Below are 22,454 nucleotides of genomic sequence, written 5' to 3'. Positions count from 1 at the left end.
CCTTTTTAGTTTTTCTTATTTTTATTTTTTTAGTTTTGTTTTTCTCCTTTATTTTTCAATTTTGTTTTCTTTTTTTTCTTTTTTAGTTTTTTAGGTTTTTTAGTTTTTTTATTAGTTTTTAGTTTTTTTCTTTTTAGTTTTTTTTGTAGTTTTTACCTTTTTTTAGTTTTCAAATTTTTGTGTTTTTCCCCTTTTTTTCTTTTTAGCTTTTTTTTGTTTTTACTTTTTTTTAGTTTTTTTTAGTTTTTTTCTTTTTAGTTTTTTTGTAGTTTTTACCTTTTTAGTTTTTCTTATTTTTATTTTTTAGTTTTGTTTTTCTCCTTTATTTTTCAGTTTTTTTCTTTTTCTTTTTTTTTCTTTTTTAGTTTTTTTTTTAGTTTTTTAGATTTTTTAGTTTTTTATTAGTTTTTAGTTTTTTTTTTCTTTTTAGTTTTTTTGGTAGTTTTTACCCTTTTTTTTTAGTTTTTTAGTTTTTTTTTACTTATGTCCTGGTCGTCATTTATACTCCCTGTGTCCCGGTCGTCATTTGTGTCCCGATGTCCCGGTCTGTAATTTCGTCAGTCGAAAACATGACGTCAGCCGACACACAAACATGACGTCACTCGATACACACACACACACACACAGACAACTTATTTTTATATATATAGATATCTATCTCTATTCACAGGTGGGGCACAGGGACACAACTACAATGGCGCGTAACTAATATGGCGCGTAACGACTTACGCGCGCGGGGGGGCTTGGGGGCGCGAAACGCCCCACCAACTAGGTGTTGGGGTGGCGGGAAGCGCCACCCCAACAGCTAGTTTTGTATAATTTACAAGCATGCAAAATAAATGTAAAATTTTGATTTTAGATATCATTTGGGTACACTTGCTTTTGGATCTCTTCTCATTGCCATTTTCCATTTTGTATGTGCCATGTTGGAGTGGCTTGATAGAAACTGAAGGAATACCCCGACAACTGGATCTCTTGCTGCCTTAGTTGCAGCTGCAAGGTAAAAAAAAACAAAGAATATGGGAAAATGTAATAAAATATACACAGCATAATATAAAATAAAAAATACGCACATTTATTAAAAACGTAAAATGCATTATGTTTAAAAAAGCAAAAATATTTTTTTCTGTATTTAGAAAAAATAAATGTATTCTGATTAGAGCAAAAAACAAATCGACAAAAATAGGAATATATACAACAGTCAGGGACATACACAAGGCTTGGCCCGCCTGAAGTACAAAATTATCCTTGCATAATAATTTTATTATTCCCCCCCCCTACCACGCGAAAAAAACTAAATTTGTCCACGAATATGTCATACTAAGGCTAATGGGAAAAATAGACAATTTGAAAATATTTTTGATAATATATGCAACTATTTTCTAGGTTTCAGCCAAAACCTAGGTTACTTTTCGAATGAGCAGGACTCGGCCCGCCTAAAATACTAAATAGTCCTGAATTTCCGGGGACTCCTTAGTTAGATCATACAATAAGTCTATTATCATTGTCCCATCCCCTCCCCCAAGAAAAAAAAGTTACTGTGTACATGCTAGATAGCGCTTTATGCCAAATGACACAAAATAAAAGCGGAAATAATAAAGAAAGTGTTGAAGATTTTTTAAAATCAATGAGGGGAAAAAATTGATAAAGAATAGAAATGACAGAAAAGAGAGAAAGAAGTAAAAAAAGGTAAAAAAGAGAAGGAAGAAAAATGGAAGAAAAAGCAAGAAAGGAGCAAAAAGGTAAAAAAAAGAGAGGGAAAAAGAAAAACGAGAAGAAAGAAAGCATTACTCATATATTTTTCTTATATTTTGTTTGTTTTCGTCTGGAAATATATAAAAAGGCTCGCTATTCTTCTTTTTTTTCTGAAATTCTTTTTTTCAGCAAAACCTTTTTATTATGTTTTGTGGTTCTTATTCAGCTTCTTTTTGCATAAGACTTGTTAAAAATAACGTTGAATTAAAAAAAAAAGTATTATGAATATTTTCTAATGAAAATGTATGCATTTATATTTACATATACAAGTATGCATACATAAAACATATATAAAAACACTAAAAAAACGTAAATAACACTAATGCGGAAAAAAAAATGCTTATTGATCTTTTCAAGGGCGGAGATGATTCGCAAATAAATCTGATTTTTTCTTTCTTTAAGATTGTATCTCGGTTTCCAAGGGCTTTGGAAGGATCCATAAAGTATCTTAAAATTTTTTTTAGCGTGGATGTCGTTAAACAGCAATTGTAATTAGCCCACAGGGCGATTTTATTTGAACTCCTTGTTCTTTACTTAATTTTGTATACGACACTAATAACTGCTTACGCTTAAGAACATTGCCAAGAAAGTTTTACTTTCAGTATCATTTGAAGATTTTTTTTTTTTAATAAAAGAAATACTATTATATTTTAGCGGCATTTCTAAACAAAAATACCAAAAGGTAAAAAAACAAAAATATTAAAATGAAAAAAACAAACTACATAACAAAAACTTTACCCGGCATCCGTGCCCGAAGGTCGTCTAAAATAATTTTTGTATTGGTTTCCTCTTTTTCTTTTTTGGATCTTCTTTTGTTCTCTTTTTTCCTCTTCCTCTTTTTGGATCTTCTTTTGTTCTCTTTTTTCCTCTTGTTCTCTTTTTTCCATCTCCTAATGTAACCAATTCTTTTTTTTTTGAAAAATTGTTATGCTTTGAAAACGGAATTGCTTAGGAAAGGAAAGTCCAGAAGTGTAGAGTCCATGTCAGTCAAGGAAAAACAGCAAAAAAAAGGCATCGCACGCTCATTGTTTAACATAATAACCTAAATGACGTTGACAAGAGCAATTGAACATAGTAGAATTTCTTTTTGTCTTTTTTTTACTAAATTGGTAGTAAAAAACTTTAATCTTTAGATTAAAGGAAGTAAATTTAGTGAAAGAAATTAGTTTGCAATTAAATTAAGTAAATTGAATTGATTAATTTAGTAAATTAAAAAATCTACATGATTGATCTTATGCCATATGTCCATGCCGTGGGTCTCTTTTGTTTAGTTGGTTATCTTTGTCCTTGAAAAAAAAAATGAAAGAAAAGACGAAAATTGCTGAACCCAAAACAGTTTAGGATTTCTTTGGTCCAAAATAGGAGAAATAGCAAAAGAAAGAAAGCATCGCACATTGATTATCTAACATAATAACCTAAATTACGTTGAAAAATGCAATCGAACTTTTTTATTATTATTATTTTTTTTTTAATTACTAAATTCGCTGTAGAAATATAACAATTCACGTGTTTTTAATTCTTTCAAATCAGCAAGAAGGCACATAACGTTCTACCTATGTTCTTTTCTTTTCTTCTTCTTGTATTCTTCTTCTTTTGAATCAAGAGAAAACATAACATTTTTCTTATATTTTTTCTTTGCTCGTTCTTATGTTCTTCTTCCTTTCTCCTATTCTTGTACTTCTTCTTTTTTTTTAATTATTGATTTTTTGATATGATGGACACTATTTCTGTTTCCAGTGCTGTTTGTGGATGCTTGAAAAATTCAAGCATGCAATTCAAGCATACAAAATACAATTGGAATTTACATTGCTGAATACCACATACAAGAAAATTGCAGTCCCCCTACTGGAATAACAGTGAAAACTCACTTTTTTGTAGCCCAGATGCGTTCTCTTTTTTTCCTGTTTGGTTTCTTCACTGCTAGCAGGCCACTGGAACATAATAGAGAGCTATCAAGGGCTCATTTGGAAGGAAACCATTGTATCTACGTGCTATTTGTAAGTAAAAGAGCATAGTATTAAAAATAAAGTACAATTTTTGGAAGAAACTGCATCTTCACCTAAAAGATTGTGTCATATTGGGTATGATGTTTGTTCAAGTCCTTGGCCTTTATTATCAGATAAGTGTCCTTTTCCTAAGCTTAATATTATTTCCTCTTTAAATTCAGTGCTTCTATCCTGGTGGTATTCTATTCATCAATATCTTTTTGTCCTGCTAATATTTTTTCCTGTTTAAGAGACTGCGAGACGTCTTTAAAGAATCTGCTAATTAACTAGCCTCTGAAAAATGTAGGCCGCTGGTGAGTCATACAGGAGACAAAAATAACTTGAAAGGCCAAGGGTAAATTTTCTAGCTAAATTCAAAGGGCCATTGATGCGCCTTAATCGCTATTTGGTCAGAATTACGCCCCTCCACGCAAGAGGTCCTCTTTGAAGTGTGCTTTATTTGAAATTTTGTTGGGTTTATCTGTTGTATAGCAGTATAGCTGTTGACCTATGAATGGCAAGAGTTTTAATTTTTCTAGTATTTTTACTATTTTTGCCTAGGTACTATCTAAGAGTGTTGAATAGGTTAGATCAGTACAGGGAGAGCGTTATACATACACACACACACATATATATATATATATATATATATATATATATATATATATATATATATATATATATATATATATATATATTATACATATATATATATATATATATATATATATATATATATATATATATATATATATATATATATATATATTATCACTTAGACCTTTCGAAAGCGAATATATAGTTTTGGAAAGTACGACCCAAAGGTCTTGGCCAATTTGTAAAATAAGAGCACCAATCGTTAGAGCCAGATTGTTCTCTCCCCCATTCGAACTTCGAGCGGTAGAAGATTATAGTGGTGTGATAATTAGGGGGAGTTGGTTTGTTATAGAAATAACCACTAAAGCCGTAATTTTTTAAGGTTTTTACCTAGATATCAACGGAGGAGTTTCACTATCCCTATCTAGCGATCTAGTACTGGCAACCATGGGCCTATGGTACTTGCTCCCCATAGATAGTATACTTGTAGAAGCGGTACTGATAGTAGCTTGGCACCGTCACAGCGCAAATTCTGTTAGGATCAGTCGTCTTAGAACCTGTGGCCCTCCAGGGATAAACCACAGGTGGCCAAGGCCGTTTGAAAATAATGTTTTAAGCGACTGTGCTGCTTGACTCCCTGGGCTTTGTTGTTAACTATATCCACCTAAGAAAAGCAAATCCACTCCGCCATGCAGATTAATTACTAATAATCTTTGTCACCTAACCTCAGTCTCTCAGCTTCTCCTTCGTCTCAAATCTGTTCGTAGAAATATGAAACTGCCTCTCAGTTTTCTGTCTTACCCCTGGTTCTCATTGCTGCGATTTCGTGTAAAATCCTGCGACATGTGACAAATGACACAAATCCTTTGACAAACGACGCAAAACCATCCGTTTTGCTGCAATGTCGGATGCGTTGAATAATTTCAACTCGAACGACAAACCGCATGCGTCGCATACAAGATTCTCCAAAAAACTGGTGACCCAACTTTAGTTATATATCCTACGTAAACCTAAAAGCAACAACTTGCCTGCTTTCTTGGCTTACTCAGCAGATAAAGTGCAATAGCCTTTTTCTGAATTTGGCTTAACACTCTTATTGCTTCAGTTTGAGAACCTGATTTGAATTCTTTTAGAGTTGGTCGCAGTGACGCAAGAGTCTGCGTTTCTTTGTAAACCTCCATCCGATTCTATCGCACGTCTGTTCCGCCAGAAAAAAATCTTGTCGGGATTGACCCAGCAGTGGAAACCAGGGGTTAGGGGAATCCGTAAAAAAAAAAACTGCATAAATGCTGCAACTGTCTCTGTAATAGATAAACATAATCCCGACCCAAGACTCATCCTCTTAAGATATTCTTATGCAAGAATTCAGTTTTTTCGCTGATACCTTGGAGACATAAGAAGAGGTGTCAATTAACTGTAGCCCTTTATAATTCGTATACAGAAACAAAAATACAAACTTTAGTAATGTAAAAAATAAACTACCGGTAATATATCGAAAACAATAAATAATAGTAGCTATAAATATAATTGGTTAATATGAACGTAATTGCGCCAGTATTGATCACTATATTTTGGAAGAGCGCTGGATATGGAATTGAAAAACATATTTATTTCTTTATTTTGCAGCTTCTGTGTTACACTATGTTCTGTGCAGTTTATGTGTTACGCTAGGCTCTGTGCAGTTTCTTCGTTACAGCAGGTTTTGTGCTACTGTGCGGTTTCTGTGTTACACTAGGTTCTGTGCAGTTTCTATGTTACAGCATGTTCTGTGTTGCAGTGCGGTTTCTGTGTTACGCTATGTTCTGTACAATTTCTGTTTTACTGGAGGTTCTGTGTTACTGTGCAGTTTTTTTATTACGCTAGGTTCTGTGCAGTTTCTGTGTTAGAGCAGGTTCTGTGTTTTTGTGCAGTTTTTTATTACGCTAGGTTCTGTGCAGGTTCTGTGATATTGTGCGGCTTCTTTGTTATGCTATGTTCTGTGAAGTTTCTGTATTACAGCAGGTTCTGTGTTATTGTGCAGTTTTTTTCTTACGCTGGGTTCTGTTCAGTTTTTGCAGTTTCTGTGTTACAGCAGGCTCTGTGTTACTGATCAGTTTTTTGTTACGCTGGGTTCTGTTCAGTTTTTACAGTTACTGTGTTACAGCAGGTTTTGTATTATTGTGCAGTTTTTTGTTACGCTGGGTTCTGTGCAGTTTCTATGTTACAGCATGTTTTGTGTTGCGGTGCGGTTTCTGTGTTACGCTATGTTCTCTGCAGTTTCTGTTTTACAGCAGGTTCTGTGTTACTGTGCAGTTTTTTATTACGCTAGGTTCTGTGCAGTTTCTGTGTTAGAGCAGGTTCTGTGATATTGTGTAGTTTCTTTGTTACGCTATGTTCTGTGAGTTTCTGTATTACAGCAGGTTCTGTGTTATTGTGCAGTTTTTTTGTTACGCTGGGTTCTGTTCAGTTTTTGCAGTTTCTGTGTTACAGCAGGCTCTGTGTTACTGATCAGTTTTTTGTTACGCTGGGCTCAGTTTTTGCAGTTTCTGTATTAGAGCAGGTTCTGTGTTATTGTGCGGTTACTTTGTTACACTATGTTCTGTGCAGTTTCTGTGTTACAGCAGGTTCTGTGTTATTGTGCAGTTTTTTGTTACGCTGGGTTCTGTGCAGTTTGTGCAGTTTCTATGTTAGACCATGTTGTGCTGCGGTGCGGTTTCTGTGTTACGCTATGTTCTGCGGAGTCTCTGTTTAACAGCAGGTTCTGTGTTACTGTGCAGTTTTTTATTACGCTAGGTTCTGTGCAGTTTCTGTGTTAGAGCAGGTTCTGTGATATTGTGCGGTTTCTTTGTTACGCTATGTTCTGTGAAGTTTCTGTATTACAGCAGGTTCTGTGTTATTGTGCAGTTTTTTTGTTACGCTGGGTTCTGTTCAGTTTTTGCAGTTTCTGTGTTACAGCAGGCTCTGTGTTACTGATCAGTTTTTTGTTGCGCTGGGTTCTGTTCAGTTTTTACAGTTACTGTGTTACAGCAGGTTTTGTGTTATTGTGCAGTTTTTTGTTACGCTGAGTTCTGTGCAGTTTCTATGTTACAGCATGTTTTGTGTTGCGGTGTGGTTTCTGTGTTACGCTGTGTTCTGTGCAGTTTCTGTTTTACAGCAGGTTCTGTGTTACTGTGTAGTTTTTTTCCTACGCTGGGTTCTGTTCAGTTTTTGCAGTTTCTGTGCTACAGCAGGCTCTGTGTTACTGATCAGTTTTTTGTTGCGCTAGGTTTTGTGCAGTTTTTGCAGTTTCTATGTTACAGCAGGCTCTGTGTTACTGTGGAGCTTCTGTGTTACGCTAGAATTTCCCCAACCCTCGAAATTAATTATGAAAAAAGGTTAATTATGAAAAAGGAGTAAAATTCTAGATTTTGTTTTTTTCCGATTTTTTATATATAACAATTGTTCTTAATAATTAGCGAGTCGTCCAATAAATCTTAAACGGAATTGTTTTAGTTTGGCTACGGTTCTTTTTATTTATGTAATTTTATTTTATTCTTACATAGTCTTATTTTATTGTAGACATCTTTATTGTATAAAGATGGCTAATAGAAGTGATCATTACTACTAGTTTAATTTTCTTAATGGTTACTGAGTTGATGTTCCTAATTGGTCGCTCATTACTATTAGTTTAATTTTCATTACTATTATTTTAATTTTCTTAAAGGTTACTGATTTAATGCTCTTAATTGGTCGCTCATTACTATTAGTTTAATTTTCATTACTTTTACTTTAATTTTCTCAAAGGTTACTGACTTGATGCTCCTAATTGGTCGCTCATTACTATTAGTTTTATTTTCATTACTATTATTTTAATATTCTCAAAGGTTACTGACTTGATGCTCCTAATTGGTCGCTCATTACTATTAGTTTAATTTTCATTACTATTATTTAATTTTCTTAAAGGTTACTGACTTGATGCTCCTAATTGGTTGCTCATTACTATTAGTTTAATTTTCATTACTATTAATTTAATTTTCTTAAAGGTTGCTGACTTTATGCTCCTAATTGGTTGCTCATTACTATTAGTTTAATTTTCATTACTATTAATTTAATTTTCTTAAAGGTTGCTGACTTTATGCTCCTAATTGGTTGCTCATTACTATTAGTTTAATTTTCATTACTATTAGTTTAATTTTCTTAAAGGTTGCTGACTTTATGCTCCTAATTGGTTGCTCATTACTATTAGTTTAATTTTCATTACTATTAGTTTAATTTTTTAAAGGTTACTGACTTGATGCTCCTAATTGGTCGCACATTGCTATTAGTTTAATTTTCATTACTAATATTTTAATTTTCTGAAAGGTTACTGACTTGATGCTCCTAATTGGTCGCTTGGTCATCTGTATTGGTATTGGAATCCTATACAACTATGTATTCACAGGAGGAGTGCCACAACTGAATTCTGAGCTACCACAGTTGTCCTACAAAATCGTCCCTATAGTGGTCATTGGGTCATATTTTATCACTGGAGCCTTCTTTGGTGTATATGCTATGGCCGTTGATACAATGTTCTTGAGCTTCCGTAAGTTTTTTTTTGTTTTATACCTCGCCGCTAAAATCAGTAAATTCATTCTGTTGTATCATTGCTACAACTAAATATTGATATATGTGTAAAACAGTCGCTAAATGCCAGGAGTGCCCATTTACGAAAATGTATAAGAGGGCAGAATTTTTGTTGATTTTATTACGAGGATACCACAAAAGATGTTTTAAAAAATAATGGGGGGGGGGGATTTTATTGCTTATCTTCCTTTTCTTTTTAATGCAAATACCTAAAAATAGCTATTTTTGAAGATCTAAGAGGGTGGTTGCTCCTCCCTTCTGCCCCTGCTAAGTCCTCAGTAGTTCAGTGAAAGGCCCGCACTTGGTGTTTTTAGTGAAGGAGGGGGTCAAGGAATGTTAACTGAATGGAAGTTATGACTAGGGTAGATACCCAAATCCTATCCCCTACTTTTTGGCGTTAAATTCTTACCAGAGAATACAAAATCTCAGAGGTGAAAATCCTCAAAGTTTTCAACCGACACTACCCTTTTCCTTAGGTGACTCAGGCAAAATATTTATATAGGCATATGTCGAAACGACTCTACCTGTGATAGACGATGAAATATTATCACAGGCTAGGTATACATACAGTTATCTATATTCCTTTCTGCTGTTTGACATTTCCCATTGGCTCCCCATTCGGGCGTGCGTAATGCCGAACTTCTACCGATGGATTGGGCTGTGGTGGGTATTAATATTTCGCTCTGATGACTGCATCCATAGCTAGCCATGACTCCCCGTTCGGGCGTGCATAATGCCAAATTTTTACCGATGGATTTGGCTGTGGTGGGAATTAGTATTTCGCTCCGCTTACCACATCCATGGTTTGCCATGGCTCCCCGTTCGGGCGTGTGTAATGACAAATTTTTACCGATCGATTTGGCTGTGGGATGGCGGGAATTACTATTTCACCCCGCTGACCACATCCATGGCTAGCCATGGCTCCCCGTTCGGGCGTGCGTAATGACGAATATTTACCGATGGATTTGGCTGTGGGATAGCTGTGGTGGGAATTAATATTTCGCTCCACTGACCACATCCATGGCTAGCCATGGCTCCCCGTTCGAGCGTGCGTAATGACGGATTTTTACCGATAGATTTGTCTGTGTGATGGCTGTGCTGGGAATTAATATTTCACTCCGCTGACCACATCCATGGCTAGCCATGGCTCCCCGTTCGGGCGTGTGTAATGACGAATTTTTACCGATAGATTTGGCTGTGGGATGGCTGTGGTGGGAATTAATATTTCGCTCCGCTGACCACATTTGCTTGTGGAGCTGTGATGTGTCCCATCTCTGAAACAAACGTACATGACTGTATACATACCAGGCTGTGAAACTTCACAAAGGCAAGTTGGCAACTAAATAAAAGATCAATGGTAAAAGAAGGTTTTGGTAAAGTTGTTTTGCAATTACATTAATTAACAGAGATCTTGCGCTATTTTGTGATCCTAAAATGATCTCAACGTGGATTGGTATCGTTTGGTATGTTTACTATATCCAGCTAAGAAAAAGGAAAAAGCTTTTTTCTGTGTGTTTCTAAGAAATAATAACGGTATTTAGTGCCACCATGCAGATTACTTACTAATGATCACTGTCACATAACCTCATTCACTCACCTCGTCCCTCATCTCAAATCTAGTGGTAGAAATGTGATACTGCCTCTTGGTTTTCTATCTTAGAGAAATACGTAAAAAAAAATGTAGCGGATAAACATCGTGCCTACCCCACACTCATCTTCTGAAAATATCCTTATGCAAGAATTCATTTTTTTTCTCAGATATCCTAGAGATAAAAAGAGGCTTAAATTAACTGTTGCCCTTTATAATTCATTTACAGGAACAAAAATACATCCTAAAATGATCTTAAAATTATCTTAGTATCGCTTATCTTTTTAGGATTGAAGTGAACACTTGCTGAAAAAACACTCAACAGATCCTTGGTACAACTAATCAAATTAAAGATACACAGTGCCACTGTCAGTAATAGAGAGGTGGCCGACATAACTGTTAACCTTACTTCTTGACAACGTCTTTTTAAATTGTTCTTGAGCCATGAATCTAATGAGATATTACGGTTTTTGAATTTTCTTACTTTTGAGTCATATGGTCATTTTCTAAATTGATGCTAAGGTATCTTGGTTATAATTATTTCTTTTGAAAGATGGTGTAGGTTCACACTAGCAAGCAATTTCAGCTAAATTAACCGAAAATGTTTCTGTCTACCATAAACCAGTTATAGTAGACAACGCTGACCTACAACTCTTCCCTCGTGCCCCCTTAAAGGCTAGTGTCATTTGCGCTCCACTGAAAATTAAATATATATCAAGTAGTTTTTCTCTTTTCATTAATGCATCAAGTAATCGAAATTACGGCTCAAAATTCCTAACTATCGTTTCATATCATTAAATTTTAAACAATAAATCTAGTTTTATTAATCAACGAATTTTAAAGGCATTGAAAATCAGTTGGTCAGTTGAAAAATCAATACTCTCTTTACGCAAATAGTCAAAAGGATCATTTTCAGAAGAATAAAAAAGTGACTCCCTGCAAAACTCCTCTGAAACCCCCGTCTCAATCACCCCCAAGGGATGGATCTGTTCTAATTTTGCTATGAGGAGAGTATCTATCAAGTCTTATTATGGTCACTACTTCGAGCATATCTACATTGAAACAAAGTCCTGAAAGTAGAGAAATTAGTTTTTGTGAAATTTCAATGCCGTGACCGTGATGTCACGGCCATCATCAGTGCATCATGGTGCATCACGTGGCCAAGGGGTGTCACGGTGCATCACGGTCAAAGATCAACCGGAAGGATGTGTGAAAGCACAGGATGGTTGGCCCCCATTGCACTTCCTGGCTGAAGGGCCATGAAACGGAGATCAGCACCGCCGGTTTGGACCTTAAGAGTCTAGTGCCGTCTTACTTACTTTTTTATCACTGCTTGGGAGCCTAGTCTCACAAAACATTAAAGTAGATAACAATAATTACAATAAATTTAGTAAAATAAATATTATGTATCTAAAATAAATAAATATAAATGAATAACTGCAACACATAAAATAAAAAGAACTAAATATAATGAAATAAATAGTATAATAACCAACAAATCTATTAGTCTAATATACCGTAAATTGTCATCGGTGTGTTCTAATGGTATCGATGGTACCAAGAATCAGTTGATAGATTATCAGTTAATTCACCTCTTCAAAATATAGTCACAATTAACTAAACGAATACTTGCAGATTAGAAATGTATGTTTAGTATTGTAATGTGAGGTTCATATTCAAGAAGCCATTTGTTAGACATGTAGGCTCCATCCTGTGTTTGGCTAAAAGGCCGTCATATTTTTGTTAAAGCCTGGCGTTTATAGCCAGCGTTTCAATTTGTAATCGCTCTTCATTTTTCTTTAGAAATCATTTTTTAAAACTTCTGTACTAAATTACTTTTACTAAAAAAGAATGTTTTCATAAAGTTTTGTAGATAGTATGTATGTGTAGTGGTAGTAAGTAATTATTGAATAATAATGATTTTTTTTTCACCTATATAATCAGTAAGTGTGTGCAACTAATCTGGCGTCTGCATAATGCAACGCAAAGCTAAAGATACCCTCACTGCCTCATATCACCTCAGTATTCTCTCCCGGAGAATACCAAACCTTAGGGGTTGATGTCCCCTTTGTATGAAGCGAACTGTTATCTCATGGTGATTATTCTTGGTAAGTTTGGGAAATGATATTCAGAGGCCTACATCGAGAAGTTTACAATTAGTTCTTGATCAAACGGTACTAAAGTTATGAAAGAAATGAACTGAAAAAGGCTCTGCAAAGCTTTCGGCTTTTTCTTTAGTAAGTTCTTAAAAGTGTAACCTCATAGTGGTTTCATTTGTCGAAACAGGGTTGCCAGTGACAGTTTAGACTGATAAAAGACCCGACTTATGTGTTAACCATTATTGTTTTGTTTGTTTGTTTTTTCCTGAAGGCAAGCAAATATTTTCTACAGTTTAAAAAAATTGCTTGCAGGCAGTAGCTTTTATCAAAGTGTGAAGAAGTTTATATTTAATTTTAAATATTTTTAATTATTATTATATTTAATCTTTATATTTAGTTTTAGTATTTACTTTGGTAAGTGCGTCTTGTCAGGGGGATTAGGGATCCAGTTTAAGATTAAATTTAAAAAAAAACTAGTTTTTTCAACTGAAAGTAAGGAGCTACATTAAAACTTAAAACGAACAGAAATTACTTCGTATATGAAAGGGGCTGCTTCCTCATCAACGCCCCGCTTTTTACGCGAAGTTTGACTATTTCTCTTAACTCTTCTTTTTAAAACAGTTAAAAACTTTAGTGTAAAGAGCGGTGCGTTGATGAGGAAGCAGCCCCTTTCATATACGAATTTAAGTTTTAATGTAGCTCCTTACTTTCAGTTGAAAAAACTTGTTTTTTTTTTAAATTTAATTTCTGAACGTTTTTTAATCAATGCATGTTTTGATTTTGGCTCTCCGCAGAGGAATAATTAAAACGAAATTTGCATTTTTTTTTTTTTTTTTTTTTTTTGGCTAAATGGCTTTCTCATAATTTTAATCGAATGATTTTGAGAAAAAAAGAGTGGGGGAGGGGGCCTAGGTGCCCTCCAATTTTATGGTTACTTAAAAAGGACACTAGAACTTTTCATTTCCGTTAGAATGAGCCCTCTCGAAACATTCTAGGACAACTGGGTCGATACGATAACCCCGGAGAATAAAAAAAAAAATAATAATAATAATAAACACGCATCCGTGATCTGCCTTCTGGCAAAAAATAAAAAATTCCGCATTTTTGTAGATAGGAGCTTCTACAGATAGGAGCTTCAACTTCCAGAGTAGGGTTCTCTGATACGCTGAATCTGATGGTGTAACTTTCGTTAATATTCTATGACTTTTAGGGGGTGTTTTCCCTTATTTTCTAAAATAACGCAAATTTTCTCAGGCTCTTAACTTTTGATGGGTAAGACTAAACTTGATGAAACTTATATATTTAAAATCATCATTAAAATGCGATTCTTTTGATTTAGCTATTGGTATCAAAATTCCATTTTTTAGAATTTTGGTTACTATTGAGCCGGGACGCTCCTTACTACAGTTTGTTACCACGAACTGTTTGATAGGAAGTTTATTTGTCTTTTTTGGGTGGGGGGTACTATCAATTTTGAGTATGGGTAAAGGGGCCAAAATATTTCTCCGATCCTAACAAAAGAGTATACGTTTTTTTTCTTGCCTGTCGTCTGAGAGGCTTTTTCGGTAAAAACGGAACTAATTAACAAATAAAAATATGAATTAATTCACATGACGCTTCTGAGGTTGAATGTGGTCAGTGAGGAATAAACCTTAGATTCGGAGAAGATTTGAACTAGATTAGAATGAACTGTTTACTAAATTTAATCTTACGAGATACTGCTAATCCTCTCACAAGGCCTAATTAAACAGCATACTAATCATAGCTCGAGGTTATTATAATCTATATTTTATAATCTAATTTATATAATCGATATTATTATAATATAATTTTCATTCATTTCCCCAATTTGAGATTGATCTTTTTTTAGTGATCGATTGTGAAAATAATGACGGAAGTGAAGATCGACCTTATTACATGTCAAAGGATTTAATGAACATTCTTAGAAAGCGAATGTAGTTTAATGCTTTGCTCTTTTAGTCACTTTCTTGTATGTTTTCAGAATTTTCTCCCTATGTATCTCATTAATGGCTTCTTTTTATTCGGAACATTGCCATTTTTCATAGTAAGAACTTATATTAAATATATGTTTATACAGTATAGATGTTCACAGGAAAATGTACGCATACAACACGTTCGGGCCTCTAGCTATTTTTTTTCCAGTTAATATGAACTTGAAGCACCATTAACAATAGAAATAAACCAAGTGTTTAATTTTGCAAACCTAATTAAGCTATTTATTAAAATTAGTTTATTAAGTATACTCAGATAATTTGTTGGGAACAATGATGCTCTAGAAGTTGTACTAGTAACGTCAATAGGGTACCGAGCAACAAGAAAGATCCAAAATAAAGAAGTGACTAAAGTATAATCTTAGAATAGTATTATAATAAAAATGATTTATAGCTCTACTTTCAGATTTCTGACTGACAATAAATATAAATGACAATGACAATAAATTAAATATCACATTTTCTATACATCTATTTCTGATTAGGTTTTCTAAGATAGTAAAGAAGAAAATGGCTGATATATTTTTACCCAAATTTTGTGTCTGACTAATATAAATAGAAAATAAAGTAATTAATTTGTAATTAAAATTAAAGGCCAGATATTTAAGAAGCCAAAGATTAAAGCCAAGTGAAGTTAAGCCCTTTACTAATAGTAAAGGTAATAATTAAATAAAATATTTCGTTTTGTTAATTTAAAAACATTTTGTTTTGTTTGATACATAACAATAAACATCTGCATAAACAGTTTGTTTCATAAAATAATTAAGGTGAAATTGGAATTAAAAACCACATATTTAAGCAGTCAAAGATTAAAGTCAGAAATTAAGCCAGTTGCTAATAGTTAAGGTAATAATTAAGTAAAAAGTTTTGTTTTATTAATTTAAAAACAATTTGTTTTGTTTGATACATAACAATAAACATATACATAAATAATTTGTTTGATAATTAAGTAAAATAATCAAGTTGAAATTGGAATTAAAAACCAGATATTGAAGTAGCCATTTATTAAAGCTAATCCAAATTTTGCTAGAAATTAAGCCAATTACTAATATTTAAGGTAATAATTAAGTAAAATATTTTATTTTATTAATTTAAAAACATTTGTTTTGTTTATTACATAACATTGAACATTTACATAAATACTTTGTTTTATAATCAAGCAGAACAATTTGTAAAATGATAAAACAGATTGATTTGTTTTTCAATAAAAATTACGTAAAATAAAATAATCAAGCTAAAATTGGAATTAAAAACAAGAAATCTAAGCAGCCAAAAATTGAAGCTAAACCAAATTAAACCAAAAATAAAACCAATTACCAATAATATTTTTTCGAAATATAACTATTGTAGATTGAAGTATTTTTAATTAAATTTGGTATTCTTGCATTTTGATTGTAATTTAATTTTCTTTTTTTTTGGATCTTTGAATAGAGGTTTTGGTAAAATTGTGGGTATCACTTTGGTCTCCAAATCATACAGATTCAAAATCTTTGCGTGGCTCCTGGTCAAATAAGGGACAACATGCCTAACTTTTTGCGATAAACTTGGGGGGTTTGGGGCAGGGTTGGTGGGCGCCCAATTTGACCCACCTGTCAAACGACTTCAAAATGATTGAGTGATGAGTTACCAGAGCTTTGTGGAAGTAATTTCAAAACAAGCTGCTAGGGTTGGAGCTTTAGGTCTAACTGGTGACTCAGTAACTGGTATCACCCATTCTAATTACTAGTATTGCCTATTCGTCCATATAAAATATATATAATAAATCAAGAATATTTGTTAATTTGTCATTATTTTTTTTGTATTTTATTTTTGTATTGAACAGTCTTGATGCACTGAAGATGGAATGTTAATTCTGGCTCCATATACTTGCCATTTTCTTTAATATTACATGCCTTAAATCGTTGCGAGTTTCTTAACATCTTGTGTTTTATGTTTGCTGATTCGTTTGAAAAAATAGCTGAGTTTCAAGTTTATTCAATGATCAATCGCATTCAATTCAAATAATGTGCTGGTTATCTCTACAAAACGAAAACAGATGTAGATTAACCTCTGTATAGCGCTTTCGTTATTCATTTATTGCTTTCATATTTAGTCTTTAAATCTTTGAAATAGAAGTGGTAGTTTATAGTGCCATTCCCTTTATTTATGGGAAAATATGAAAGCACAATGCTTTTCTGCTTTAAACGGTGTGCTATTTACGTGCCTATGATTTTAAATCGTTCAACTAGCTCTTTCTATATGTTAGCCATTATTAGGAAACTTGTTGCTTAGTTATTCACAGTTGAGCCTTTCAGAAGATAACCTCATTAAATGAACTTTTTGTATTTAACCTTATTTGTAAAGTTAAAGGTTGAGAATCACCTGGTTGATTTTTAGCTTTATCCAGTCATGAGGATACCCCCAGAGATAAGGATTGTGGGACCGAACGTGACAGCTATTTTGGGAAGGGAGCCTCTGCGCTTCTCTCTGAAGTATGAATACTTTTACGATTCCCTACGGTTTAAACGACTTGTTTTTTTTTTTTTTTTTTTTTTTTTTTTTTTTTTTTTTTTTTTTTTTTTTTTTCAATGTGACCCCCCATCCAAAACTTATTATTTTAGGAGAATTCCTTAAATAAAGATTATCATCTTGTCATATTTTACGTCATATTAAGATAAGTCAAAATAAGTCGTTTTGGGGTCACTCAAAGTAGTTATACAGGGCCTGAACCCCTCTCCCTTCGATGTTTCAGTATTTTTTTTTTACGGCGTATATGCGATTTCGCCCCCTTTTTGGTTATTTTGCACCTTTTAAAATCTTTTATTTTAGGTTCTTAAAATAACGAATGTTATGTATCGATATTTTGAAAATAAATAGATATTCCGGGGCTACCCCAGATAGCGATGCAGGAGAGGGAGCTTGGTGCAATTTTATGTCTTATTAGGATGTTCCCTAGGATAAGGATTGACATCTTTTATCACAGAACAAAGTAAGTCTAAATTGTGTAGTCTGCCCAGATAGTTACAGAGGGAGAGAGCGACTATATTTTCATCACTTCCTTTCGAATCAAACTTTTGGTTCTCATATTTTATTTCTGCTTGCTTTTTTTGTGTTTTTATGAAATCTACTGTTTTAAGGCCAAAGTGATACCCACAATTTTACCAAAACCTCCATTCAAAGATCCAAAAAAAAAAGCAAATTAAATTACAATCAAAATGCAAGAATAGTAAATTTAATTAAAAAGATTTCAATCTACAATAGTTATATTTCGAAAAAATATTATTGGTAATTGGTTTTATTTTTGGTTTAATTTGGTTTAGCTTCAATTTTTGGCTGCTTAGATTTCTTGTTTTTAATTCCAATTACGTAATTTTTATTGAAACAAATCAATCGGTTTTATCATTTTACAAATTGTTCTGCTTGATTATAAAACAAAGTATTTATGTAAATGTTTAATGTTATGTAACAAACAAAACAAATGTTTTTAAATTAATAAAATAAAATATTTTACTTGATTATTACCTTAAATATTAGTAATTGGCTTAATTTCTAGCAAAATTTGGATTAGCTTTAATAAATGGCTACTTCAGTATCTGGTTTTTAATTCCAATTTCAACTTGATTATTTTACTTAATTATCAAACAAATTATTTATGTATATGTTTATTGTTATGTATCAAACAAAACAAATTGTTTTTAAATTAATGAAACAAAACTCTTTACTTAATTATTACCTTAACTATTAGCAATTGGCTTATTATAAAAAAAGACACACATGAAAATTGAACGAACAATCCTCTACCAAATAATATACACAACTATAAATTTATGAATTAGCCAGCAATTACGTAAAAAGCCTAAAAAGCTACATTGTCCAACACTCTGGTTTTATGAAAACGGAAATGGCAAGAAAGATAAACAAGTCTATTTACATGGGATTCTTGAAACACAATCAGGTACAATTAATTTTTTATGCTCAAATTGAAAACAAACATTTATACAACATTAAAAAAGATGAACTGTTCAGAAGATGATTGGAATAAAGCCATTAAGCAGTTACAAGAAACAATTATGGAATAAGATTCTTTGTTAGTTTTGATTTGAAGTACCAACCATTTGCTGAAAAAAAATTGTAGAGTTTGTCGGTGTTTCGCATACTGAAGTATGATAGATGTCTTCAAGGGCGTTTTAGCATTTGGTTTTAGTTAAAGTATATATACATTTTGAAAAACACATTTACTTTCGCTAGCAAAAAAGTCTTTGTTTATCCTTTGAGAGATGACAAAATGACAACAAAAATTGTCGTTAGGATATCCATATTTTAGGGAAAAGCCTTAAAGAGTAGATTTCATAAAAACACAAAAAAAGTAAGTAGAAATAAAATATGAGAACCAAAAGTTTGATTCGAAAGGAAGTGATGAAAATATAGTCGCTCTCTCCCTCTGTAACTATCTGGGCAGACTACAGAATTTAGACTTACTTTGTTCTGTGATAAAAGATGTCAATCCTTATCCAATTGAACATCCTAATAAGACATATCGTAAGAGGTCAAGTTAAAAAGGTTCAATTAAGAATGGAAATTGTAGAAAAAAATTGCACCAAGCTCCCTCTCCTTCATAGCTATCTGGGGTAGCCCCGGAGTGTCTTTCCGGAATGAAAGCACAATGCTTTTCTGCTTTAAACGGTGTGCTATTTACGTGCCTATGATTTTGAATCGTTCAACTAGCTCTTTCTATATGTTAGCCATTATTAGGAAACTTGTTGCTTAGTTATTCACAGTTGAGCCTTTCAGAAGATAACCTCATTAAATGAGCTTTTTGTATTTAACCTTATTTGTAAAGTTAAAGGTTGAGAATCACCTGGTTGATTTTTAGCTTTATCCAGTCCTGAGGATACCCTCAGAGATAAGGATTGTGGGGCCGAACGTGACAGCTATTTTGGGAAAGGGACCTCTGCGCTTCTCTCTGAAGTATGAATATTTTTACGATTCCCTACGGTTTAAACGACTTTTTTTTTCAATGTGACCCCCATCCAAAACTTATTATATCATCTTGTCATATTTTACGCCATCTTAAGATAAGTCAACATAAGTCGTTTTGGGGTTACTCAAAGGTGTTATACAGTGCCTGAACCCCTCTCCCTTCGATGTTTCAGTATTTTTTTTTTACGGCGTATATGCGATTTCGCCCCCTTTTTGGTTATTTTGCCCCTTTTAAAATCTTTTATTTTAGGATACTTTCTAAAATAACGATTGTTATGTATCGATATTTTGAAAATAAATAGATATTCCGGGGCTACCCCAGATAGCGATGCAGGAGAGGGAGCTTGGTGCAATATTTTTTTCTACAATTTCCATTCTTAATTTCTACATTTTATTTCTACTTACTTTTTTTTGTGTTTTTATGAAATCTACTGTTTTAAGGCTTTTTGCTAAAATATGGATATCCTAACGACAATTTTTGTTGTCATTTTGTCATCTCTCAAAGGATAAACAAAGACTTTTTTGCTAGCGAAAGTAAATGTGTTTTTCAAAATGTATATATACTTTAACTAAAACCAAATGCTAAAACGCCCTTGAAGACATCTATCATACTTCAGTATGCGAAACACCGACAAACTCTACAATTTTTTTTTCGGCAAATGGTTGGTACTTCAAATCAAATCTAACAAAGAATCTTATTCCATAATTGTTTCTTGTAACTGCTTAATGGCTTTATTCCAATCATCTTCTGAACAGTTCATCTTTTTTAATGTTGTATAAATGTTTGTTTTCAATTTGAGCATAAAAAATTAATTGTACCTGATTGTGTTTCAAGAATCCCATGTAAATAGACTTGTTTATCTTTCTTGCCATTTCCGTTTTCATAAAGCCAGAGTGTTGGACAATGTAGCTTTTTAGGCTTTTTACGTAATTGCTGGCTAATTCATAAATTTATAGTTGTGTATATTCTTTGTTAGAGGATTGTTCGTTCAATTTTCATGTGTGTCTTTTTTTATAATAAAATTGTGTGCAGATATATTTACATCATTCTAGGAAAAGTCGATTCATTCGTAGATCCTACTACTACTACCAATAAGTCAGTGCAGCACCAAGCTGCCTGAGGCCAACACAGCCACGCACGCTCCCCCTCCGTTGCAATCTATTTAAAGCCTCCCCCTATGCACTCTGCCGAAAAGTTCCCATTTCTTTTAATTCTTTCCTTGCGACATCCTCCCATCCCACTCGGGGACGACCCACTTTTCGTTTGGCTCTAGACGCCTGGCTGATAAGGACTTTCGTTGGCAATCTCTTATCCGTATAATGTGTCCGACCCATGTTAACCTCAACCTTTCTATCATTGGCTATAAAGCTTTGGTATTACATAAACCACAGAGAAAGGGAGTTTACTTTTAACTTCGTGACTCGAACGCTTTCTGTTCTTTTTAGTGACTCAAATTTTCACTCAGTAGATCCAATCAGATAGTATGTAGCTTGTTTCGTCTTTTTGTGTGGCTGGAAACTTCACATATGAAGTTTTTAAACCAACCAGGCTTATTAAGGGTGGGGCTTTTTGTTTCTCCTGAACTAATGATAAACGTGCTGGACTTACGAAAACACGATAAACGTTCGACGCATTCTAATAAACTTGTCGTATTTAGATTTGTACACCAGATGCGTTTCAACTAGCTAAATATTTGACATAAAGTTTTGCTGATTTTGATGGATAGTAAATTTAATTTGTGTTTGATTTAAATTTCATAAGACCACCATTAGTACTTAGGCTGCGTTTGTACTAAGTATTGTTGTAGCACTTTTCTAATTATAACAACATTTAAAATAAAAATGAAACTACAGTCAAATAAAATCTTGGTCTGATGAGCTTTCAGCAATTAGTGTCATTATCTATTAAATATTTAACCAATGAAAATAAAGGGAGGTTTTAGCCAGGAAGCTTAGATAAGTAATGTCTCTTAATTTCTTTGGTCGTGCGCACATGTCACGAATTAGAATACTGCTGCTTCATATTGTGTAGTATTACACTTTTTTGAAAACCAACTTATTTAAAAAAATACGCCATGTCTACTATTGCTCGGTTGCTAGCTCTTTCGGTAACTAAACTATCTCCTGTTGTTCAGTTAACTAAATAAACTGGTTGTGTCAGCTGCACGAAATTACGCACTTTTTTTTGAAAATTCAAGAACGGCAAATAAATGAATTTTTTTTCAAAAAATGACAAACTTGGCTATATAATTACCAAATAAGGAATAGATTTAGTCTTCGGTATATATAAGTATAAATAATATGAGCAATTTATTTGCACATTAGGTGGAGGGGTAAAGTGGAGTCATGGGCTTTTAGGAATGATATAAATAATTATTTTAGGGTTTTTTAAAGTAGTTTTCGAAGCTTTATAGTATTACCTTCTAGAGCCGTGATTCTCACCTTGGGGCACATGCCCCATCGGTGGCGCTTGACAATATTGTGCTGGGTCCTGGGTAGAACATGTACCTTCAGCTGATTATACTTTAGAGCGTTAATTTTGAAAAAACCTTTTTCATCTGAATAACATCACATTGAATGTATTTAAAGAGCAAAATATATGCATGAGAGTATTGTAATGACGTTATACGTTGTGTAAAAGGTTTTGTATTCAGACAATATTTTTTATTATTATAACATATGTTTAGAAGAAGACCAAACAAACACAACTTAGAAACAATAGGGAAATAGTCGTTATTTATTTTTAGAAGAAGACCCAAAAAATGTACCAAGCTGATGGCCTTTTAGTGGTGCCAATTCACGAAAATGCTGGGGGGGAGGGAAATAATTTTTTTCTTATTTAATGAATATACAAAAAAAACTTAACAACATTGAGTAA

The 22,454-nt window shown here is 33.2% G+C and overlaps 1 protein-coding gene across 5 annotated transcripts in view; it reads left to right on the top strand.

Annotated features, from left to right (window-relative positions):
* Positions 1-22,454, top strand: part of LOC136030331 (choline transporter-like protein 4) — a 51,201-nt gene that overhangs the window by 14,831 nt on the left and 13,916 nt on the right. For 2 of the 5 annotated variants that reach the window (XM_065709244.1, XM_065709245.1), the window contains exons 3-6: positions 860-1,000; positions 3,493-3,752; positions 8,658-8,877; positions 14,476-20,612. In XM_065709244.1, coding sequence (XP_065565316.1) covers positions 3,639-3,752; positions 8,658-8,877; positions 14,476-14,564 — 423 coding nt within the window. In that variant the 5' untranslated portion in view covers positions 860-1,000; positions 3,493-3,638 and the 3' untranslated portion in view covers positions 14,565-20,612. Of the gene's footprint in view, positions 1-859; positions 1,001-3,492; positions 3,753-8,657; positions 8,878-14,475; positions 20,613-22,454 lie in introns of those variants that run through there. The other 3 variants (XR_010618256.1, XR_010618255.1, XM_065709246.1) reach the window with 3 other exon arrangements.

Source organism: Artemia franciscana, chromosome 8 (assembly GCF_032884065.1).
Source record: "Artemia franciscana chromosome 8, ASM3288406v1, whole genome shotgun sequence".
NCBI classification, from domain to species: Eukaryota; Metazoa; Arthropoda; class Branchiopoda; order Anostraca; family Artemiidae; genus Artemia; species Artemia franciscana.
The sequence above is the reverse complement of the archived record's forward strand: the minus strand, read 5'-3'. Positions and strand labels throughout refer to the sequence as shown.